The sequence below is a fragment of the Petromyzon marinus genome, chromosome 1 (assembly GCF_048934315.1).
Source record: "Petromyzon marinus isolate PM22_M1 ecotype Great Lakes invasive population chromosome 1, UKy_Petmar_22M1.pri1.0, whole genome shotgun sequence".
Taxonomy (NCBI): Eukaryota; Metazoa; Chordata; class Hyperoartia; order Petromyzontiformes; family Petromyzontidae; genus Petromyzon; species Petromyzon marinus.
In genome coordinates this window covers 32,780,622-32,805,019 of record NC_133667.1, presented here as the reverse complement: position 1 = coordinate 32,805,019, position 24,398 = coordinate 32,780,622, and the positions used below count along the sequence as shown (strand labels likewise).

Here is a 24,398-nt window from a genome sequence, read left to right as displayed (position 1 = left end):
CGTGCGCGCACGTGCCCACTGAACGTGCCCACCTTACCTGCCCACCCTACGTGCCCACTTTACGTGCCCACCATACGTGCCCACTTAACGTGCCCACCTCACGTGCCCACCATACGTGCCCACTTGCACACTTACGCGCGCGTACGTACGCACGTCGCGGGGCACTCGGGTTTGTCCGTGCGAGAGTGAGTCAGTCCGCTGAGCTGGCTGGTTGGTTAGTCACAGCCCTTGGCCCGAGTCCGCTGTGATCCCACGCACGCGCGCACACTCACACGCGCACACACATACACACGCACACGCCACGCCACGAGTCAATTGAGAACTTGATCTAAATTGGAGAGAATCGCGGGATATTACCGGTGAGTTATGCGTGAGCGTTTGACTTTGTTCTAGGTCAAGCCCCCCTCCGACCTCTGATTTTTATTCGTATCCCACTAGGGTTTAGAAATCTCTCTTCACATTCATCAGTTTAATTCTTTTTTTTTTAGCAGTTGAGAGTTGTGAATCATCAACAGCAGCAGTAGCCATGGTTTAGCCACTGCTGTCTGCAGTCCTCCCCCAAGTCCTCTTCATCCCCTCACGGTGTCACGATGCAGCGTTCCACCTCGCTGACCTCATCGCTCCATCTCCCCTCTTTGTTGCTCCTCCTTTGGCTGCCATTCCGTCATCAGGCTCCACCATCGGCTACCCATCCCTTCCAGTGATTGTGACCTTCCAAAGGCCACGGTTACCTTTCTCAAGTCAATTTCGATGTCCCGAACGAGTGTTTTGTCATCTGATGCAAGACTTCTTCTTTCTGTCAATCATCATCATCGATGATGAGAAGGGTTATTACGGCAGTATTAGTGACGAAAGTGGGGGGGGAATAATCAATGCAGAGGGGTCGGTGACTCATGCTACCATCATATTTTGCTCGAGAGATCCACCACCTGTAGGGGCCAGCGAGAAAGCAGTGCTGCAAGCAGGTTGTCCACTAACCCGTCTGTGATGTCAGTGGCGTACTCCCCGAGTGTGTGTGTGGGTGGTTTCGCTGGGTTATCACCACACATACTACAAAGTGTACAGCCAAAACTTATCCAAACATTGCGAGGAGATCCCTCCAAATCACCAATATGCAGGCGATGAGAAGGACCATTGTTAGGGGCTGTGTTACTGACGACAGCGTTACGCTTTTTGTTGTTTACACTTGTGCACTGCTGCCAGTGGAGCAGCAACATGAAATTATTTGTACAGGATGACCCACAAAGGTCAGGCCACATACGGATTATTTAATTTAAACTGGCATTGCAATATTTTTACTTGTTTGCTCTTCATTTTAATATTGTATCTAATATCATTACATAACATCTCTTATTAATATCTATTTTACTGGTAGGAACCTCCTGGTTACACCAGTCCACAGGGTATTATTGTGTCCGTCCGTCGTGCATCCAAAAATGCGAGGGGTGGGGCTGGGTGGAGAGGGGAGGGTGGGGAGGGGCTGGGTGGGGAGGGAGGGGCCGGGTGGGGAGGGGCTGGTTGGGGAGGGGAGGGGCTGGGTGGGGAGGGTGGGGCTGGATGGGGGGTGGGAGGGGTGGGGCTGGGTGGGGAGGGGCTGGTCACCCCGTGGTGCCCTTATAAAACTCAACGTTTAACCTACTCACGCTGGCTTGTGTCCGCTCTCACAGTCGGGCATATTTGCGGAACACACCACGTGGTGCTGCCGTTGACCCTGGCCATTGACCGAGCAACCCAACGTTGCTACCAGCTCCCTCCGCGGGAATGTGTTTCTTCTTCCTGTACGGGGGGTCACCTCAAGTCCGTCGTTTTGCCAAACCCGACCAAGAACCCCGAATGAAAAAAAAAGACAACAAAACACGACTGATGACCGTTCCCGATTAAACGAGTTATCTTTAAAAAAAGAAAAAATCCTGAATTTATTTCAAAATATAATCCATGCATTCATGTAAATCAGTTGGAACAAGCGTTACAAAAAAACGAATTAACCGTGTTATTTGTTGGAATAAATATAACCCTGTGTGTCCTGACTTTCGGCCTACCTTGTACAGCCTGTATATTGAACTTCCTTCGCCGACCGTATACGTAGCCGACCGTGCTAATCGGAGGTGCGCGGAAAGGACGATCTATGGGTCTCTGTGTGAGTCTGTGTGTGTTGCACTTCCTTCGCACGGCGTACTTAGCCAACCGCGCTAAGAAACGAGTTTTCAACCTAGATTTTAAAGTGCATAGCGCCAGCGGCTTCCAAATATGGGAAGTACACGCAGGGCATGTGGGAAGGCGCACCACCTGGTGTAGATAACGGGCAATTAAAGGGTAATGAGAAGTAGTTTTACGAAGGCATCATCCAGGAGATGTTCTCAGATACAAGGTCATTGGAACGTGCGAGGCCTATTCAAGTGACCCGTGGTGGATTTTTTAAAAATCTTTCTTAAGACGAATCCGAGATGACGTCCACTGAGCAGACGGAGCGACGACTGCCGGCAGCAACAATTCCAGGACATTTATTGATCTCATCACGTCATTCTGATTACACAATTAGGATGCGCCGATGACAGTCATCACCAGCAGCCATGATCTACCCATAAGTCCTCCGCAAGCCGCCGGCAGGCCCTCACGGTCAGGCCTCGATGCAACGCTCCATATCCAGCCACTGCACCGCGGGAACCAATCTCGTGGTGGTTCCATCTCCTCGGTGAAGGACAGTCTCCGGCGTGGTAGTTCCCTCTGCTGCGACAGAGGTCGCGTCGCGTAACGGCGGGGAGGGGGGGGGGGCAAGGTCCACACAGGTTGGGGGTGGGCGGGTGGGAGCAGCAGGTGTCGGGCAGCAGTGGCGGTGGTGGGAAAATTTCGCGAAATTTATTGGGTTTGTAAGAAATGGCGCTCGGCAGCGCAACCTAAGTTCGGGCAGCCCCCGCCCCCCCCCACAGCCCCCCCCCCCGCCACAGCCCCCCAGCCTCACAGAGCACTTGGCCACGAAGTCCAGCAGCAGCGGCGAGCATCGCACACCTTTCCTCCTCCCCCGGCTCCTTCTTCTCCGACCACCGCCACCACCTCCCGCAGCCGCAGCCGCACACCCCCTGGATCCAACCCCAGCGGGCCGGCCTAACAACGGTGCTCTTTGTCCACCTCATTACCACTTACTGGAACAACATTCAAAACGCACTTTTTTTTCTCTCTCCGTGCCGTGGCCCGGTACCCCCGCCCCGCCCAGGCAGGCGCGTTCGCGAGAACAGGGCGCACAATGCGAAACTGAGTAGTGTGGATCGCGCAGTCACCCAACCCACAGTGACGCACGGTACACACGCGCACAATGTTGCATCGCTCAAAGCAAACACCAGTGAGGATTATCCGAACCGGTCCTGGGCCTCCCCTAGGTCGACTGAGCCTCAAATTGAGTACCTGGTGCGGTGCGTCGTAAACATCGCAAAGAGGGAGACAAAGGCGGCCAGGCGTGGTGCTGGCCACCCACCTCCTCGTGTGCCGTGCCGGCCTTCATAGGTGCTCGCTAACAGCACTTGTCTCAACAGTATGTTAAGGCTATACGGGGGATCTTTGTCTTTGTATCTCTATGTATCTCTGTGTATGAGACAGCTGCCTGCCGAATAGCGCACACAGTACGCACAGTACACGCACAGTACGCACAGCACACGCACAGTACGCACGCAGGACACACACAGAACACAGTACACAAACAATGGCTGCCCCACGTCCGACTGCATAGCCGCATGAGTGAATTCAAACCGTATGTCGCGAATCTTTGGGGGGAGGGGGAGTAGGTGAGCCGCATATACGGTGCGAAATCGCACAAACCGAATCCGCATAAAGCGAGGGAAACTTGTACGTTTCTTTTAATAGGATAGGTTGTCGTATTTTTTGTTTTTGGTCGACGCGATTATCAGATCAATTTTCTTCCCCGACGGAAATCAGACGCGCGAAACTCTGTGATGCGTTCCGTCGTCCGATAATGAGAACACAGGGAAGGTGACTTTGTTGAGCTTCATGAGGCTCGCGGGAGCAAGTGCTGTTTGCGAGCACCTATTTATACACATATGCTGTGCTCACACACCATGGATCTCTCGTGTAAAATAGACGGGCAAATGCCTAAATGGGATCATCCGTGTGACAAATCACGGTAGCGAGATGTTAACTACCTCGCCTGGTATGCATGAGGTCGTGGGTTCGATCCCTACTCTGACCCCTGCGTATTTGGAGTTTGCGTGTTCTTCCCCTGGTCGCGTGGATTTTTCTCCGGGTCCCACGGTTTTTCCCTCCACATTGAGAAACATGCGTTTAAGAGTATCTAGCTGCAATACATTTCCACGTCATAAGCATACCTCTCGTTAAGCTATCAGAATTGTGACCAGGCCGCTGCTGACAAAAGCTATAGAGCTCAGTGGGCCTTACCTGGTAAAATAAAAAAATAGATTTAGTTTAGCTTAAGTCCGGCATGGCATAGGCGTCAGCGGTTTTGGCCAGCAGTGTCATAACGAAGCGTCAATTCACCGACTGGTTTCACTTCTGAAAGCTCGCGATAACGACGCACTGCATTGCGCGTGTAAGAATCGAGGATTTTCTATTTGTATATGTTGTATTGCGCGCTGGGGGTCCATGGGGGAGAGAGGCTGCTACCACTCACCACGATGTAAAAACAAATAATCAACATCACGACGGATGATTCCTGACCATGATTAATCGCGAGCGTGAGTGGCAGGTCGATTGTTGCACCTCTCAACTGGGCCAGTAATACGGCCAGCAGCCTTTGTCTTCCTGGGGCTGATGTTCACGTAATGCACCAAGCAATATCGGTTTGGGCTCAGTTAACCTCGGCAATGTCCAGGTCTTGTTCACATACCAACTATCAGCAGCTCGCTCACACCAACACACGGCAGGCTACGGATGACACCTGCTGCGAAAGAGACGTTAACCTCGCCACGTCAAGAAAACACATCGGCTGTGGCGAAACCGCCGAAGAAGAAATTACGAAAACCGTGCGCGTGTAATGTTCCGAGAAAGGCAGAGAAATAATTCCGTCTCATTGTACGGAATTAGCGGCTTGGTCAAAACTGTTGTGTCAACCCTGGCTCATTAACGTCACGCACAATGGACCACAGCCGCCAGTGCTGTGCGACGAACCGTCTCGCGTGGAAGGGAAAGAGACGCGCACGCGGGCACGCGCCACCAGGCCAAGGCAACGGCGATGCCAGGGGAGCCACGATGCCAGCGAGCCGATCGCATTTTAAAAGCCCCTCTCAGTCTGCACGTTCGGCGTGCAGACTGAGAGGCAATGAGCCCAGTTGGCAGGGCACACGGATCGCCTCTGCCTGTCATTGGGACGCCAGCAATAAGGAAGATTAGCCACGGTGACCTCTGAACTCCCCCCCACCTCCCCCTCCCCTGGGGACACGTGGGGAGCGGCGGTCTGGCGTGCCCTGCCAGTGCAAGTGGAGCGGCACCGCCGCTCAGCGGGGCACGCAGACGCTCAGCCTAGCCAGGTTTGGAGCTGCCCTCCTGCCTGCCTCATCTCTCACCCGTCTACCTCACCCCTCTCACCCGTCTACCTCACCCCTCTCACCCGTCTACCTCACCCCTCTCACCCGTCTACCTCACCCCTCTCACCCGTCTACCTCACCCCTCTCACCCGTCTACCTCACCCCTCTCACCCGTCTACCTCACCCCTCTCACCCGTCTACCTCACCCCCCTCACCCGTCGACATTGAACCAACTTCTCCTGGAGAAAAGAAGAAAACCGCAAAGTAATAATCACAATAACCGTCAGCGAGACCGCGCTCAGACAAACACTGGCTCCTCTCCATCAAGAACAATTTAGGGGGAGGGCAGGTTAAGAACACGTTATTGCTTGCTGACAGATGAACTTTGCCAATTCATTCACCGCGTGCAGTCGGCCGTGCGCGCGCGTGCGTACGTGTGTGTACGTGCGCGTGTGTACGTGCGCGTGTGTACGTGCGCGTGTGTACGTGCGCGTGTGCATAAAACGTGGCGCTCCACCAATAATACCGTACGGCGGTGTTGCCAGATCGCACGGCTCGCGGGAGGGCTACGGTGCCCCGGCTTGGACCTCCGGCGGAGAACCGAGACGACGTTCCATCAATCACGCGCACGCTCCCGCACGCCCGCACCCTCGCACGCACGCACCCTCCTTCGTTCACGCAAACACACAGGGAGGTTGATCCGGTCGGCCGACGGGAAACAAAACGTCGCTCGCCCGCTGGCCGTGCGGCAAGGCGTGCGCTTCACCGCACCCCCACCCCCCCCCCCCCCCCCGACCGCCGCACACGGACACCATTTGGTACACGGGCACCATTTGGTACACGGACACCATTTGGTACGCGAACCCGGAGAAGGAAGCCTTTGGCGGGGGAGACACGAAGAGGCGGTAGGCCGTGTGGGGGTCGGTAGGGAGACTTATATAAAGTGACAACCTCATTCAGACACCCGTGCCAAGAACCCCAGTCAGACCCCCCACAAGGGTGCCCCCCCCCCCGCCCCCCGCCCCCCGCCCGCCACGCTTCGTGTCTCCTCCCGTCGCCGTAGCCTTTAGCCGGCTACCTGCCGGCGACGATGGGCGATGGACGGGCGCTGGCGGGCGCTCCCGAGGGACGCCGTCACCCGAGCGGCTGAACACCCGCGCCTCGTAACACTCCTCTTGGGTCTGCGGAGAGACGCCGGCACACACGTGGGGGGGAGCTGGAGGGGGCTGGGGGCGCGTAGGGGAGGGACGCCGGGGGAGGCAGAAGACAAACCATTCACACACGGAGTTCGCTGGAGGCCGTGCCTGACAGAAACATGACTCACGACAAAACATATTCTCTTCATGTGTAAACATGCCCAACTGCACCCGCGGGAGTGCACGTAAAGTACGTAACTGTGGATACCGATGTTAAAATCGTTGTTCGTGGTAAATTACAGACGTGTGATTCTGACGCTGATTGAAGGGCTTCGTTGTTGGTCATGATGGGCGGGGCGGGGTGGAGGATTTGTTTGACCATACTTCACCATGCTGGTTCAGAGCGGGTTGGTGAAGGGAGAGACCCAGGACCTGTTCAGGCAGCAGCTGTCGATGATGTTAGCCGTGTCCGGGTGTCAAACTCGGGTCGCCAGGTTGGGAGCGCAGTGCGTGAACCACTGCGCCACCCATCCTCAACCCCGAGAGTTACATTCACGTGCGTGGAGGGGAGTTGGGCTAACGATTGTGGCAGCCAAAGGAGAAAACGGTGTGGGGGAGGCCTTCATCCAGCAGTGGATAGCTCATGGGCGATGGTCATTAGATAGGTGAGTGGTGGTATAGCGATCACCCCACTGCGTTACGAACCCAGTCGCAAGTATTGGTAATTGATCGCGGCTTGTGGCACTTGTAGATTTACTCAGATCTTAAGTGAACACCTGGCACTATGCGTGAACATCAGCAGCGAGAGAGGGCAGGTGTTGTGCCGACCCCACCGCCACCACTGCCACTGCCACCGCCATCACCACCACCGCCACCTTGTGCCTCACGCCGGCTCGCCAACGGCACCACGGCTCAGCCAGCAGAATTAAATCTACCTTGCGTCTCGAAATCTACGTCGCCCCCCCCCACCCCGCTGGCTGAACACGCTCCTAACAAACCGTGACCCCTCCGACGTGAGGCTCCCGAAGAGGAATGTCGCTGCACAGCTCGAACGGTACGAGCTCTCGTTCGACCCCAAATTCATCATCGTCGTCATCATCGTCGTCGTCATAATCATAATCATCGTCTGCACCACCGACCCCCCCCCCCCCCAAAAAAAGAAAATAAACCGAGCGGGCGCCAATGGTAACTCGCGGCAAAACACCGGCGTGCACACTAATGCACGGAACCCAACACGTCTTAGCGGGGCCGCACGTTGCTATTACGTGGGCGTTGCAGATATGCCAAGCGTTTCCGAGGGCTTGGCTTTTAAGAGGCGAGATTTAAACCTGAAGGCCATCATCGCTCACCGTCGCTCGGGCGCGCCTAGAAGTCGTACAGCAGCTCCAAGGTGTCGTCGCTGTTGCCTCCGCCGCTGCCGCCGCCGCATGCGGCCTTCCGGAGGCTCTGGCGGGATGCGGTGGTGGGCTCTGGTTGAGCCTCGCCCCTACGGGCCGGCCTGGACCTACGGGGGGCGGGGGGGGTCGGAGGGTGGATGGGGAGGGGGGGAGGTTGGGGGGAAAGGGCAGCGGGCGAGTTCAGAAGGACGCGTAAAGAGTCACCGCCCCCACGCCGAGTCGAGTGTGGGAACGCTCGCTGAGAGCGTGTGGCAGCATCCACCCTAGAGTGCCAACCCCTGGCTAGGGGTCCATCCTGGCAAAGCCCCCCCAAGCAAACCCCCTTCCTAGGGGGCCCTCCTGGCAAAGCTCCTCCGAGCGAGCCCCCTTCCGAGAGTTCCCTACTGGGAAAGCCCCGAAAGGGAGCTTCATTCCGAGTGGTCATTGTGAAATTCCACATTCCTATGGTGGGTGCAAGTCTCTACGTAGTATGACTGTTGGCGAGTAACACAGTTAACGCTCCATTCTCGCTGGGTGGCACCATGGTTTAGAAATTGCGACCAACTGTTTGGGAGGTCGCAAAATTATATCCTTGCTAGGGGTCAACTCATGCCATCATTCCTCCAGCAATAGGCTTGCTTGACCATATTTCACCATCCTCCTGGTCGAGGCGACTGGTGAAGTGGGAGGTGGCGGGGTGTGTGTTAGCCCAAGACCGGTTCAGATTTCACTCATCACTGCCGTCAGGAATGGCTGAAGATCAAACTCAGGTTGCCAGGTTCGTAAAATGGTACACTAACCAAATACGCCACACCCATTACCCGTACACATGAGCTCATTATTTTCCATGCTAAATCACACGTGAATCACTCTCTGACTTACGTGCTGCGTATAGCTTTGTAACAACAGAGCAAATCATTCATTTGCCGATTAAAACCAGTGGTAACAATCGCACACGCACACACACACACACGGAGCGGCAGATTGGTTCTGTTTCACTCCTACACTGAACCCCCTCGGGCCCTCTGCAAGTGACGCGCAATCGCGCAGCGGAATTATTTTTCTAAAATCCACGCTCGCTGTGAGGAACACGCATCGCCCGGTGAGCCCATCGCACGCCGCGCGTCGTTTCGGATAAGTCATGTGATCAAGAACGCTCGCTCGCGATTGGCCTCCTCGCTGCCGTGCCCGCCTCGTGCCATATTGCCTGGCGAAAGTGGCTACTGCTGATGAGGCATGCCGGTGAACCAATTTTAAGTTAATGGGGGGGGGGCAGGGATAACGACGAGCTGAGGCCGGCCCATGTGAAGTATCAGACGAGGCACGCGAATACCAACTCAATGAGGGGGCCCAAAAGGGCGCCTCGGTGGCAAGATGTTCACGACCTCGCCTGATATACAGGAGTGCGTGGGTTCAATCCCAACCCCTGACGCCTGCTGTATATTTGGAGTTTGCATGCTCTCTCTCCCCATGCACGCGTGGATTTTTCTCCGGGTACTCCAGTTTTTCCCTCCACAGTCAAATACTCTTTAGCACATCACGTGTTCAAGAGAATTTGGCTGCTACGGATATACACGTGATAAGCTGCTTCGTTGAGCTATTATTTGTGGCCAGGTCACTTCTGAAAAAGAGCTTTGTAGCTCAATGGGCCTTCCTGGTAAAATAAATAAATACAAACTTTATCGCAGTTTATGTGTCTTGTACGTGCTGCCTCCCACGGCGTAAAAAAACTACGTGCAATCGCCCCACGCCTCGCGATGAACCCACGCCGTGCGGGTGACGATGCATGCTACGTTCACTCTCTCGCGGTCTCCCCAACCATGCTACAGCCGGGAGGCGGTGGGGCGCTGTGTCAGAAGTGCAGAGCTCAGTCTCCGAGAAAATAAACAAGGCCGAGCGGAAATAGGACGGGCACGACGAGGATTGAGGGAGAACGGACGAGCAGCGGCGCACAAGCTGGATTTCGAGATGACAGAAACATGTAATAATACAGAAACTAAATTAAATACAAACGGCGCAGCAGCAGGAACAGCGGAGTGCCGCCAGCGACGGCGGGCGGGTGTGGGGGTAAGGAAGTAAAAGTTTGTTGACGGTGCTGTCCCTCCCCCGCACCATCGATTAGCACGGTTGGCTACATACGGTGCGAAAGAAGTTCAACGCACGTACGTACAGAGTGTTCGCCCGCTGCTGCTGCTGCTGCTGCCGCCGCTGCCGCTGCCAGCGAGCACGTGTGGGGATTTATTCTCGCGCATTGGCTCGCTCGCGCGATAATCTCAACGCGCCAAGTAAACACCACCTCGGAGGCCGCCAGTGAAATTACATCAGTAACCCCCCCCCCCCCCCCCGAAGCTCGAGAGCGATGGGTTTTTGTTGTTTTTTTTGTAGTTGTTCTCACAGCCGCTCCAGGCCCGTTCCGCGTCCTGCCTGACGCCGGGGGTGCGGGAGCCTGTCTCCGAGTGAGTTGATTCGATTTGCGTTGTCGGGGTCTCTCCCCCAAGCCGAGTTTGCCGCCGCAGCGATGCCGGCGGCTGTTGCGGTGTCGGTGGCGGCGGCGGTAGCCGTCCGTCAATATTTAGAAATTAGATCAATTTCTATTTTTTTACACCGCAAATAAAGCAAATTCAAGTCGGCGTCTAAAGTCTGCGACGAAGAGTTTCGCACGAGGCCACCAAGTCAGCCAATGAGGAGATGCCACACACTGTGGACGGTACACAAGTTGGACGGTACACAGTGTGAATGGTACACAAGGTGGACGGTACACAGGGTGGATCGTACACGCTATAATAGATGGTAAACACTACAGAGGGCACACACTGCGGACGGTACACAGTGTCCCATACTGCCCGGGCGCTGGCAACAAACGCCACCGCTCTCACCCTTGTGCGCCGCGTGTGGGCTTGTGAGCGTGCGTGAGGTTCCCTAGAACGAATAATTCGGCGGGGTTTATGAGCACTCGCTGGAGCCTCGCTGTACCTGCTCCTGCCGTTTGCAACTCCATTAACAAACGGGAACTGACCCCCCCGTGTAGCCCTTAACAGTTTTTTTTGGGGCAAGTGTTGTGCTGTTAGCGAGTGGCACCTATGAAGGCCGGAACGGAACACAATGGAGGGGTGGGTGGCCAGCACCACGCTATAAACCCGACGAGCCGAGTTCGATTCCCGCTCATGGCCACCGACACTAGTGACGATTATCTGAACCAGTCCCGGGCCTCCCCTTGGTCGACTCAGCCTCAAATTGATTACCTGGTGCGGTGTGTAAACATCACCACTGGGGAGTGAGACCACACGTACACACACGTACACACACGCATGCACAGTGGGTTGGCAAGAGATGTGGCTAGGGTTGCCACCTGTACTGTTTTTTTTTTCCCCGGATCGTCCTCTTTTCGGGACAGCTGCAGTCTGCAAGCCTTCCCGGGATGACTATGAGTGGCGGCTGTTATCAGTTGCATCAAACAATTCACCACACAAGACAATGCATGCACATGCAGTTCTTCCCTCTGGCTGTCTTGTGAGATGTTCTTCTTTGCATGACGAGTTCGACGGTTTGACGTTTTGACGTTTTGTTATCGACGTGTCGCACGGGCACTAGGAGTGGGAACAAAAGATTGAATTTGGAGAGAATTGGAGAAAAGTTACTTTTTGGCTACTACAGTGGTATCTTTGGAAGCAGCTACCATTACTCTTATTATCATAAGCATCGCTGGCTCAGCGTGAGCTTTGGTCCACTCGGGCCAATATTCTAGTTAAAATCGTGCTCTGTCACTTTGTGAATTTTCAATCTAGATTGAAAACTCTAGAGAACAGTTTGGTGACCTTCCCCCGCACCGCCGAGAAGGACGGTTGGCTATGTACGGCGCGAAGGAAGTTCAACATACATATAAGGGTTACTTTTTAAGACTGCTTTGATCAATTACTGATTTGATCAATTACTGCTTGCTAAACACTTTGATCAATTACTGCTTGCCAAACACTTTGACCAATTACTGCCTGCCAAAACACTTTCTCTGAACAGGGTCAACTTCTCACGGTACAGTATGCCGAATAACCTCAAATTAACGATTGCTTCGTCTGCAGTTTTCACCACGCTTCACCACCCACGCTGGTGAGTGCGAGTCGACGTCAGCAGGTCGGGGGGCGGGCTGGGGGGGGGGGCAGTACCGGTTAGCCACGGCGGGGGAATCGAACTCAGGTCGCCGGGTTCGTAGCGCAGCACAGCGCAGTGCGCCCCCACCCCACACACAATCACGACCCCGACCCTCGTTAGAGCAGCGAAAAGCTGGCGCGATGACGCACGGCGCGGCAATTTTACTTTCTGGAGAAAGTAAAATGGTCCACTCGGGCCGGGCCGACAGGGGCCAATGTCCCTCCCTAGGCCACGCCCTCGCCCCCCCCCCTTCCACTCCCCCCCCGTGCCTCTCACCCCCCCCCCCCACCGATGTGCAATCCAGATGCCGCTACTCCCGATCTCCCCGACAATCTTACTGGCTCCTCGAGCTGCCCCCCCCCCCCGCCCGCCTCCCACCAATCACCGCCCCGTCGCTGCATTATTCATCTCCGTCCGGTCCCGTTGCGTAAATTCACCCCGCCGTGCGGCACGCTGTTCGGTCCGCTCGCTGCGCGTCTCCCATCTCGAGGGGCAAACGCGAGGCAGCGGGGCGAATCGATCTTTTATCCTTCGGCATTTTTACATTTCTGCCAGAGGTAATGCAATAATAGAAGCTTTGCGAACTCGCTAAAGCTTCAGCTGGGTCACTCCTTTATTGTTTGGGGGTTAAAAAAAGAAAGGATGCCCCTCCCCCCACCCCCCGCTTGCAATGGTTTGGAAAGAACGAGACTACATTGTGTTGTCCTTCCCCCCGCACCTCCGATTAGCACGGTTGGCTACGTACGGTGCAAAAGAAGTTCAACGTACAGTATACAAAAATCGTCGCCCGCACTCAGCCGCACCTCTTCGACACAGACGATTCCACGGTCCCGAGTCACCAGAAAATGCGAGCCGTGTGATAAGTTGCACGGCGGCGAGCATGAAAGTAAGCGGGCTTGGGCAGGGCAACGTCGCGAGTAGGGACGATGGACGACGACGACCGTCTAGAACGTTTAACGGAGCGGCAGCCAAGGAACGGAACGCATTCGAGAGGGCTTTCCCCCGATGAGGCGGAGCGACGATGAGATCAGTTCCAGTGCAGGTGCCGGGTGCATTGCTGCATCGTAGGTTTTTGTGAGATGTGGCGGTGGCGGGGCGGCGGCCGCTGATGGGGAGGCCTACATGCAGCAGTGGAATGAGCATAGGTGATGATGATGACGATTATAGTAGGAGCAGAAGAGAGCTCCGAAGGGACACCGCTTTTGACATGCTGCTGACAGCACCACTGGAATAAAGTTGGAGAGGAGAAGGAAACAAAAGGGAGAAAGATGCACTGCACAGGTTGTTGGCGATGCATGTGCTCATGTATGTCGTATGGAATGCATACTATAACCCCTGCAAGCCTCTATGGGCTGCTACACACATCCACCAAAACAATATAAGGAGAATCAAATCATGGATTGAATCGCGAACCTGAATGGCGACACGTTCATCGCGTCAGGCGAGTGGGGAAGCACCGAGCCTCTAATCTATAGGACAAGGACTACATATTTCACTTTGCATGTTCCTTTAAACACACACGCGCATACCACCACTCATTCTGGACAGCGGCTGACAGACCACAGCTGCCACGAAGAGGACGCAGGATGAGGCAGGATTTAGGAGTTGTAGGAGGTTCAGCCAAGGAGAAAAAAACCAAACCATAAGCTTTCGGGACGCAAGGAAGAAGGGAGGGAGAGGATCGCGGAGCAAAGCGAAGCTAATTGTCGCCGGACACCACGGACGAACAGCCGGAGCACGGCGCGGAGCGACCTCGGTAGGATCCGCGAATTTGTCAGCCTTGCGTCGGACACACACGTGCCGCAGCCCCTCAGTGATCAAAGGCCGCGTGGCCTTGTTTAAAAACGGACATCTGGGCAGTGTCAAAAGGATGGCCGTGCGTGCATGCGCGCGCGCATACGCGCGTGCGCACACACACACACACACGTGCCCACACTTAGAGCTAATAGGGCAGCACATGGCGCGCGACGGTGAACTTGGAACCCCGGCCCTCATTACGATCATCATTATAAATCACCGCCAAAATGACTGTGGAAGTCGCGCGGCACCTTGAATGCAGAGAGCAGAACGCCGGTCATTTCCCCGAGTGTGATCGGCGAGTCAGTTTCTTGTAGTTGAGCTGTGTACGTGTACGCACGTGCGTGTGTAAGCGTGTAGGCGCGCGTGCATGCACCGTGTTTTTACTGCGCTTGCTGTCTCTTCTGGGTTTTTTTCTTGTCTCCAAGTGAAATGTTTGCCCAGCCTGCTTGCGGTTGAGAGTAGGTGTATTTTCATGCGGTTGAACATACATACAAACACATTCAGAAACCGATTCTCTAAAATAGTCGCATTTTAAATGATCTGTCGGCGCGCGCCCACCCACCCACACGTGCGGAGGAGACGTCTCCACTTTTTAATACCGAAGGCGTTTTTTTTTTATAGCGAGCGTTATTCCCACCCTTCAAGGGCACCGTGAACACTTTAATCTTTTGAAAGTCAATTCGCCAGGGGTGTCTCTCTCGGGACACGACGGGGGGGGGGGGGGGGGGTGGCAAGGAGAGGCCCAGGACCTCATAAACGTCCAACGGAGGCACAGGATTGAACCCAAGTTTGCCGGGTTGCGTTCACGCTTCGTGCGCTTTCGTCAATTCCGCCCCGAATAAAATGTAAAGCAACGACGCCTTTTTATGTTCTCCGTTGGCCGCGATAGCTTTTGCAGATTTTTCTCAGATTGGCAACGGCGGTGGGAAGACGATAACCCGCGGGAAAATATGGACTGCGTTTCCCAGAAAGTGGCGAAACGTTTCACACAATGTGTTGCAGATTTCTCTTTTTTTTGTTGTTGTCGTGATGAACATTAACATACCGCGGGCGGATGCGAAGGCATGAATTAAAACAGAAGCTCCACTCCGTGAGTGCACTACAATTCCACACTGCCCCGAGGTTACACCGACGCCATAAAATTCACCAAGCCTGTTTACGGGCGCCTCTTGCTCCCATATGTTTGCACGGTCTTTTTCAATTTGTAGGTACGTATGTTGAAGTTCTTTCGCACCGTAGGTAGCCAACCGTTATAATCAGAGGTGCGGGGGGAGGACAAACAAACTAGACACAAAAAGCTGTTTTAAAGCTCCAGCGCCTTCCAAAATATCGGAAGAGCATTCCAGACGGCTGCATGAGTGCATCTAAAGTTTTTGCTAGCAGCCAAAAGCCACTGGGAGGATGACTGGAGCTCACGTGATGATTTATGCTCCTTGAGAACAGCAAGGTACATCACTGTAAGACTCAAATATCAAGCTTACGTGCACCGGTACCTGTAACTTTTGTGGCGCCTCTTGCTTTAAAAAAAAAACGTTTTGATTCGCAGTTGTACTTAATTTACGTCCGTCAAATAGACTGTTAGTTGTGAAATATTCCTCAAGGACCCTGCATTCGTTCTCTCCAATATCGATGTTTTTTTATCTTTTGTTTTCGTTGTTGTTGCTGTCCTCGTGCACCACAGATCTACCTAACTAGCTAAACGGGATAATCCGTGTAACAAATCAAGGGTGCCACAGTGGCGTAGATGTTAACTACCTCGTCTGGTACGCAGGAGGTCATGGGTTCGATCCCGATTCTGACACCTGCTGTATATTTGGAGTCTGCGTGTCTCTCTCTCTCCCCATGGTCGCGTGAAATTTTCCCCGGGTCCTCCGGTTTTTCCCTCCACATTTGGAAACATGCGTTTAAGAGTATTTGGCTGCTATCAATATCCACATAAGCCACGTCGTTGAGCTAAAATTCGTGGCCAGGTCGCTTCTGAAAAAGAGCTACGTAGCTCAGTGGGCCTTACCTGGTAAAATAAAAAAAAGTTTTAAATAGATTAAATAAACTCAAACAAGCCCTCTTAGGTAAAAAAAAGTAGAAAAAAATACTAAAGCAATCTCAACAGTAGTTTTCCATCACAGCCAAACAAAAATGTATCTTCATATTTGAATGCTTAACGATGTTTTGCTTCACTAAAATATGCCTATTTTAATGTCTAATGGTGTTTTTTTTAAAGTCTGTTGTAAACAAATATGAATAACGTATATTCCATGTTTGCTGAGGTTTATAGAAGCAATAAACCGCATGAATTTTTTGCGACCCATATTTGAGTTCATGTTATTTTCTTTTCACAGCAATTTTTGAATATCGTCGCCCTTCCAAAAGACATAGAGGAGGGCCTTGCACCTGCCAAACATCAAAATCCGCAGAAGACTGCGAGACAAAGGCCGGCCGTATCACGCCGTACACTGGTGCAAAAGGACTTTCTGCCAGACACTTTGGTGTCAAATGACTTTTTCTTGTATCAAACACCACCGGTAGAATTGATTTTCCAATCAAACATCAAACATGTCGGTCAAATAATTTTCTCCGAAAAAACCCTTATAGTCTCAATTGGCTCTCACCTGGTCGGAAATAAAAGGGTACGAATGAACGATTTACGGGCACAACGGAGGACAATTACAAAGCCAACCGAGAACCCCCACCACCCCCCCCCCCCCCCCCCCCCCACGGTGCATCTCCCTTTGCGCTGTAATTGCGCGTCTGTGAACACTGGACGGCGACGGGCCAAATGACAGCTTGAAGAAGTTGTTGTCTCCCAACGGACGGACACGCGTCGGCCAACCGGTCCCTGAGCGCTGTGCCCTCCTCCTCTTCTCTCTTCCTCTCTGTGATCTCTCCCTCCGGTTAGTGAAGCTGCCTGCCGCCGCCCAGCGCCGGGGGCGGAGGTATTTTTACGGCCGGGCCCTGGCGCACTAATGAGCTTCCTGCCGCAAATAAAACATTCGATGGCTTCCGACGCTGGAGCCGGAGCCGCAGCGGGGTTATCGGCGACGAGAGCGGGGCAAGTTCAGCCACGCGGTTACGCGCGGCCCTTCGGATTCAACCTCCGAGACCTCTCGTGTCGGTGTCCCATTAATTGCGGGCCCGTTAAAAGATTCGTGGGCGTGGGTTTTTTTTTTTTATTAATCACTTCCTTTGTTCAGAGAAAGTTACCTCCTAATGAAGACCAGCCTCCTGGTCAATTTACAGACGGCCGTTTGATAGGGCCGACACGTACGGCTCACGGGCCATAAATCTCTGTCTCTGGCCATGTGGCCTTCATTCTCCTGTTATGCGTGGCGATACGCTCTTAATTTGAGGGGGTATTCGTGACGTGAGGAAGAACGCTGGGAACTTGTAAAATGTTTTCACTTGACCCAACGTAATGATTTAGAGAAACTGAAATTCTGCTCGCGCCAACGATCGCCGTGGGACACGGCGGTTATCGAGAGCCTCCCACTGCAGGTCTCTCCAGGAGAGCCGGCGCCCATCGCTGCCCATCGCTGCCTTGCATTTCTGTGCCACGTCTCACAGGCCTCCTGCCGACACAGGGCCCTAATTAACAACACCCCTACTGTTGGACATGAAGAGTCTTCCTACTGGGCCGTTGACACTTGACACCCACTGCTCGAAACCTGGATTTAGCCAAAAGGGACTCATAAAGAAGGGGCTGACCCTGAACTGCCCTCAAAACCACCGCTACCACCGCTACCACCACCCTTTCCCCAACCCCCAATCAGAACCCCAACCCGACCCTTGCTGGGTCTGACCCTTTGGCAGGTTCATGGCTGCCTAGGACCTGCTCCAGGACTATGACCCGTAATCCTGCGGGGAGCGATTGATGGATGATGGATGCCGACCGGGCGAGGAGACAAGCTCCATTTGACGTGATGCCTGCTAATCCGTCAAACTACGACGACAGAGGTGGGAATAAATAAATAAATATACAGCTTAAAAGCGCTACGAAAACATCCTCGCTCGATGTAAATCCCTCTGCACCTCCACCGGCCCTGGCGTCTGTCCGTGGTGCAATCACCATTCGAAGATTTTTTTTGGTTTAACACGTATGCTTTCGCGACCAGTATTACCCACAATCATTAAGGTTTGTAATGTAAACAAAACGTGCCAATTAGTTACGACTTCAGCACACCGGTGTGTTGGAGAGTAAACCGGCAACATTTACCATTCGACATTAACAACAACAAAAATTTGCTGGTGGCTCTATTCAACTATTTAACTATTCCAACTGTTGCAGAGGTGGCAAGGTGGCTCAGAGGTGGCCAGATCGCTGAACCGGCACTGTTGACTGCCTGGGTTCGAATCTGGGTAGCCGCCTGTTATTCTAAAGTGTAGCAGAGGGTTGATTGTCTCAGCCGAGGTCATCAATGACCGTGAGCAGCAACAGCATACAAAACCATGACATTACATTTGATTTCCCCCCCCCCCCACTTTACTTGGCAATATTATAGCTCTGAGAATAAAAAAATATACATGCGTCGCTTTGACTGTCGTGCAACAATCTAATCTTCAGACCTTGTGAGAAAAAATTAAGTATGCCCCCCAACTTGAATAGGGTATTTGTTTTTGCCAATATTAAAATTATGAAATATGAATATTGGCAATAATTTTGGTTAATTGCCAGAAAGGGTGAAGCCTGCTTGAAGTATTTTTGAAGTCCCTTCCATAGCAATTCTCGACTTGAATTGATGAATCGATTACAAATAGTTACCTGCCCGTTAATGCAGATATTTATGGCCAGGAATGATTTTTTTAGGACTTTTATTCCTTGAATTGCCTTGGCATCGCATAAAACGAGGCGGAGAGTCAGCGGGCACGTGCGAGCTCTAGCACACTTGAACCTGAGAGCCTCACGGCCCCTAGAAAACCGCAACACAACGCAAACTCTCGTCTCATCCGTGAAATCTACGAAAATGTGGCGCTAAGAAGGTGACGAGTGTGTGGCCCCAATGCATCGGGGCCATGGATAAACTACAAGAGTGCAAATTGCCTTAAATTCAGATTGTATGTTGAACTTCTTTCGCACTGTACGCGGCCAACCGTGCTAATCGGAGGTGCGATTATCGCATTCAATTCTGTAAATCCGTTACTGGGAAATTTACGGAATAGAAACACAACGGCAGCTTGTCACAGACAATATTCCCCCAACGCCACCCTCCCCCCCTCCCCATCCCTCCATGAACATATCTTTATCGACTGTGATTAATGAAACGCCACTATATATACAACCACAACATCGCTCACTGGGAGGGAACTTCTTCCTTTAACGTGTGCACACACACACACGTACATGTACATGTGTGTGTGGTGTGTGTGTGCACGAGTTTTAATAACAATACCATGTCTATTTTTTTTATCTCAATAAGCTGATGCCAGAGCTCTTGGGTGAACCCTGGGTCTCTTTGCGCACATAAATAAGCAATCAAAACTTTATGTCTTTAAAAGGAACCTTCTGTAAACAAAGGTGCCTGTGCAAAAATTGTCATTCTCCAGTAAACCTTTCAATAGCGTGCAATTAGAAAAATAATCAGGTTATAACTTTGGCGACGCTATGCTATTCCTCATCTGTAAATGCCAGGCAGCACGAACAGGTAACGTTTTAAGTTATTTTTTAAAGCTTTGGATGGTGAGACAGTCCCCGCATCGGACAAGGTTTGAGAATTCCACAGGGTAGGATCCATTTAAAGCGGGACACAACTCTCCCCAGATGTGTGCAATCGCACCCTGGGGGCGCCGAGCGATCGCTCCTTGGTGGATCGAAGCAGTTGGCGAGGTGCCGGTTGGGAGAAAGGAAACCCTTCAAGTAGGCCGAGCTCCCTGCTCGTGTCAGGGCTGCATTGGTCAAGAGACCAACCTTGCTGGACGCGGGGTCGCAGGCGCTACCGGCCCAAAACGTAGCGGTCAGCAAACCTGGCAGCCGCACTCTGCGTCAGCTGCAGGCAGACGGACATCGACCGCCCCCCCCTCCCCCCGAGAAGCCTCATACCAACATACGGAGGAAAACATCGCCGGGTCGTAAAATAATTATTCACCTGTGGTCAAATCACCCGCGGGCTAAGCCGGGACCATGCCCGGTGAGTTTGTTGATGGGTGACCACCGCCAGGGTTTGCCAGGTGGTGTAGTTGTGGGGCTGTGGGGTGTGGCCATGAGATGGTAGTGAATGTTTGGGAGAATCAAAATCTTTCTTTAGACTGGAGGAGTCCAGTTCTAGATTGCAAACTCATTTATTTAGAAATGCTTCTTGTCTTGTGTTAGTTTGTTGTTCTTCACCCCACCCCGCACCTCCGATTAGTGCTGCTGGCTACGTACGCAAAAGAAGTTCAACATACATGTAGACAATCCGATGAGCGAAAATATATTTTTTCACAGACGTCCAGTATGGGCGGGTCAGCGAATGTCACACCTTTTGTTGGGCGGTGGATTTTCTCCCGCTTCTCCGGTTTCTTCCCCGCGTGAAGCCAAACTTCTCATTGATGGAATATGACCAAAAAAAAAGGCTTGAGAATCACTGACCCCCCCCCCCCCACAACCTCACCAATCTAAACTGACCAGCATGGTGAAGTATGGTTAAACAAGCCCAAACGACCAACACTGGGTGAGAAGGCTTTCATCCCGAAGCCTAAATCTACTGGCTGCAGATAACAGGGGAGAGATGGAGGGAGTCTGGAGGGGGTGGGGGAGGTAGGGATTGAACAGGAGGCCAAAGCCACGGATCCTTATTGTGCATTGTGAACTGGGGCCCAAGGCCACACAAGCCCTACTGCCGCCAATCCTGGGCCAGTACTGCCTCAATTACTGGACACGGCACAGCCCGTTTCCCAGTGGCCATGGCGACGCAGGCATGCACGGCTAGTAACAAATGCGTCGGCAGCCCGCGCTGGCAGGCGGCAGCAGACGCACAGAGGCTGCGCATGATTCACCGCTGCCGTCATCACCGACAACAACAACACACACAGCCTCCCGTTATTGCAAACGCACGGTAGATGACGACGGTGGGAAATTGATCCCAGCCTGCGGTTTGCCGCGCTGCGTACTTGCGGCGCGTGTGGCGCTAACGGAACACAGAGAGGAGTCCCGAGCGAACGAGAGTCCGAGCCGGCCAGCCGCGGCTCCTCCGGGGTTTTCGCGGTGGGCGAGGAGATTGTTCGCAACGGGAAGGAGGCGACGCTCCTGGGCTCTCGTGCTGTGCGTAATGCGGCCGTACAGGAGGTCCACCGGTGAGGCTGCCATAGACAGCCCGGCTATCACGACCACTGCTATTACCATGGCTGCCGTGAGCTTCGCTCGTGAAATTCCTCCGCCCACGTTGAGGACTCGGTCTACCAGACGGACTGCCTCGTCCCATCCACAGCAGTGTTCAACCGCTACCACACTTCAGGTTACAACACATCCCCTTTCTGCGTCTACCCATTGCACTGCTCCCATCGTCACATTTTCCACTTCTTTTTGTGCATTTCTTGCTCAATTCAAGAAAAAGTTGTTGACCCCTTACCAACTGTGCCAAAGGATTACTGTTCGGGCAGATCTTGGGAAGGCGTGTGTCTAATGTGCAACAACGGGCAGGATCTGGCAGAGGCTAGAAAGCGGTGACGAGGCGCGGGTGGCGTCAACAAACCTTGGGCCGAACTTCAGCTAAAATTTTCTTGCTGTGGTTTTCACACCTGATGATGATTGCTTGTGTTGCAGTCGAAACGTCGTGATAATTTTATTGCTTTATGTTTTTATAATTTTTATTGTTTCACCTTCTACGTGACTTTATCCGAAAGAACCAAGAATATGAATCCCTGCAGTCACGAAAGCTTTAAATCGAAATTTAAACCTTGGGCCATGATGACATCTCGATTACAACTTTAACAGTGCTGTTTGTTGCTGGTCGCTTGTCATGTTGGGTCTTTGCTCAGCAGAGGGCCCAACGTGGCGGAGGGTTTGGTAGAGGGTAGGTGGATGCCCAGCCGGTGTTCAGTGGACAGAGACTCCCTCCCTCCCTCCCTGCCTGCCGCCTGACCCAACAAGTCGAGCTTCATCCTGCTCACCAACGGCTGCAGCGAACAACCACGACATTACAAGCGGATTTTTACGTTTCGTTTGGTTCATTCTAACTCTGAGAACAACCGCAATAATCAACTGTCCTAGAGGCAACGAAGATGCAACGGGAAGGGCTATGGAAATTAAACTTGAGGTTCAAGATTGTTTGGTTTTAACCAGGAGAGAACTCAAGGGACTAGGATCATCTAATGAGCAAGAGTGCTGACCTGTGTCACCGGTGCATGTCAGAAGGAGTAGGGGGAGACCGGGGGTACGATAGAGGAATGCGGTGAAGCGAAATGCATGTATGTTTGAACTTCTTTCGTACCGTACGTAGCCAACTGTGCTAATTGAAATTGAGGATAGTGGATGTATCGAGGGAGGAGGGACAGAATATATGTACACAGACACAGGGAATCCGAGCGGTCGACCCCATGCAATATTGGGGACTTTAGGCTGGGAAGAATAATATTGGTTATGAGATGCGAGGGCTGCGGAGTGTGTACAAAGCTCCGCTGCATACAGAGGCATGCGAAAACTGTCTTTTGTATGGATATGAATTGTGTAGCAACTATAAATCTGATGTCTGAGTTGACAAATCCGGACGCTGACTTCAGAGAAGAACGAGCGAATCCCAGTCGTGCCCTGGGAGGTCACCCGCAGTGGACGCGAGCTGACGATGCGTTCCACCGTTTGGGCACCGTTGGCTACGTACGGTGTAAAATAAATTCAACATACACGCACACATGCTGACGAGAACGCCAAGACGCATGCTGGCAACACGAGTAGGTGTTGCCCGAGTTTATGCCACAAACTGTGCGACCCTAACAGTAACCCCCGATGGCTAACACCGACCCCGATCCTAATGCTAACCATACACCGATGCCAAGGCTAACACGAACCAGAGCACTTTCGAACAGGAACACACAACACAAGGCAATTCCACCATAAACTTAACAAGGCAGAGATTTACGCGAACGGTTGGCCTCGCACTTACGACAATGCAAACACTAACTCTCAAGTTCTAACATAATCCATATCCCGAACATAAACAATAACACTGAACCCAGCTGTAAACCCAATGTAAAACAAAATACCGTCCATAACACTCACGATGAACTTGGCGATAAGTGCAAAGAGCCTGCGCGATCTTGTGAGATCTCGGAAGCTAAGCGGGGTTGAGACTGCATAGCGCTTGCATAGGCGACCGCCAATGCGTAAACAGGCTGTAGTAGACTACTGCGGGGCCCCAAGTGGTTGGATGCAGAAGGCAGTGCAACAAGATCTACTGTTGTACTCCACTGCTATGCTCACCGCCTCCACGAACCTGCACCGACCAGCACGGTGAAATGCGGTCAATGAACCCCTTCGGCCTGCACAGCATGGGGAGGCCTCATCCAGCAGTGGATTTGGCAAGGGGCTGTACACGTCCATACGAGGGATAATGCAAAGACGACGGTTAACACCGGCGATAACCATAATGCCAAAGAGCAACACCGAGCTTAACGCCAATCTTTAATAATCGCAACGATTAACAGCCCTTAATCATGTCACCTCTGGATGAATGTCTCCCGATGCCGTGTTGGTCACGGCGTGTTTGTTCCACCATACTTCACCATGCTGGTCAATGCGGCTTGGAGGAAGGGGGGGGGGCACCCAAAGCTCGGTTCAGATTTCGCTCGTTGCCGACATCTGAACCGGACGTAACCCCCCCCCCCCCCCCCCACACGTCGTGAGTAAATTTCCACGGCAACGACGACGGTGGTGACGACGGTGGCCAACCGTCAATGCCAAGCCTGACCCTCATCATCACCGCAGGCATTCACTCGGCACATTTTGTAACGGCAGGCTTTTTTTTTCTTACAAAGGCTGAGTGATCGCAGTGCGTTCACCAGATACAAGCGGAGGGCTTTGAAGCAATTAACTGGGTTTCCCCCTCTCCCCCACCTTACACGCCCCCCCTCCTCCGCCGTTTACAATGGGATAATGTATCGCAGGAGTTGCTTGTAATAATGTAAAGTAATGAGAAACAGCAAGGAGAAGTAACTGCCCGCTAATGCAAACCAAACGTAAAAACGAGGGGATGTAGGGGGCCCCGCTAAAAATATATTGCAAAATTCGAATGCATTTTTCAATAAAGTGTTCAAAAGCACCGTTCAATAAGAGGTGCCGAGCGTGGGTGTTTTTTTTACATACACACTTTTATTGAACTTGCCCTGTTTTTACAAATGTGAGTCATGGTTTTCGATGCTGACTCACGCGCGGGTTTAGTGGAAGTCACGTGATACGCACCTGTGGCAGTCGCTGCTGCTCGGGGCTCTGTTTAATCGTAAGGGCCACTTTGTCCTCACGAGACAAGCAACTTAAATGAAGTCCAGAA

At 52.8% G+C, this 24,398-nt stretch overlaps 1 protein-coding gene across 1 annotated transcript in view; it reads right to left on the bottom strand.

The window, feature by feature from the left end:
- Window positions 1–1,898: 1,898 nt before the first annotated feature.
- Window positions 1,899–24,398, bottom strand: part of XRCC4 (X-ray repair cross complementing 4) — a 57,001-nt gene continuing 34,501 nt past the window's right edge. Inside the window, exons 8-9 of the mRNA XM_032949555.2 lie at window positions 7,975–8,129; window positions 1,899–6,670 (exon numbers count right to left, since the gene is read on the bottom strand). Coding sequence (XP_032805446.2) covers window positions 7,991–8,129 — 139 coding nt within the window. The 3' untranslated portion in view covers window positions 1,899–6,670; window positions 7,975–7,990. The remainder of the gene's footprint in view (window positions 6,671–7,974; window positions 8,130–24,398) is intronic.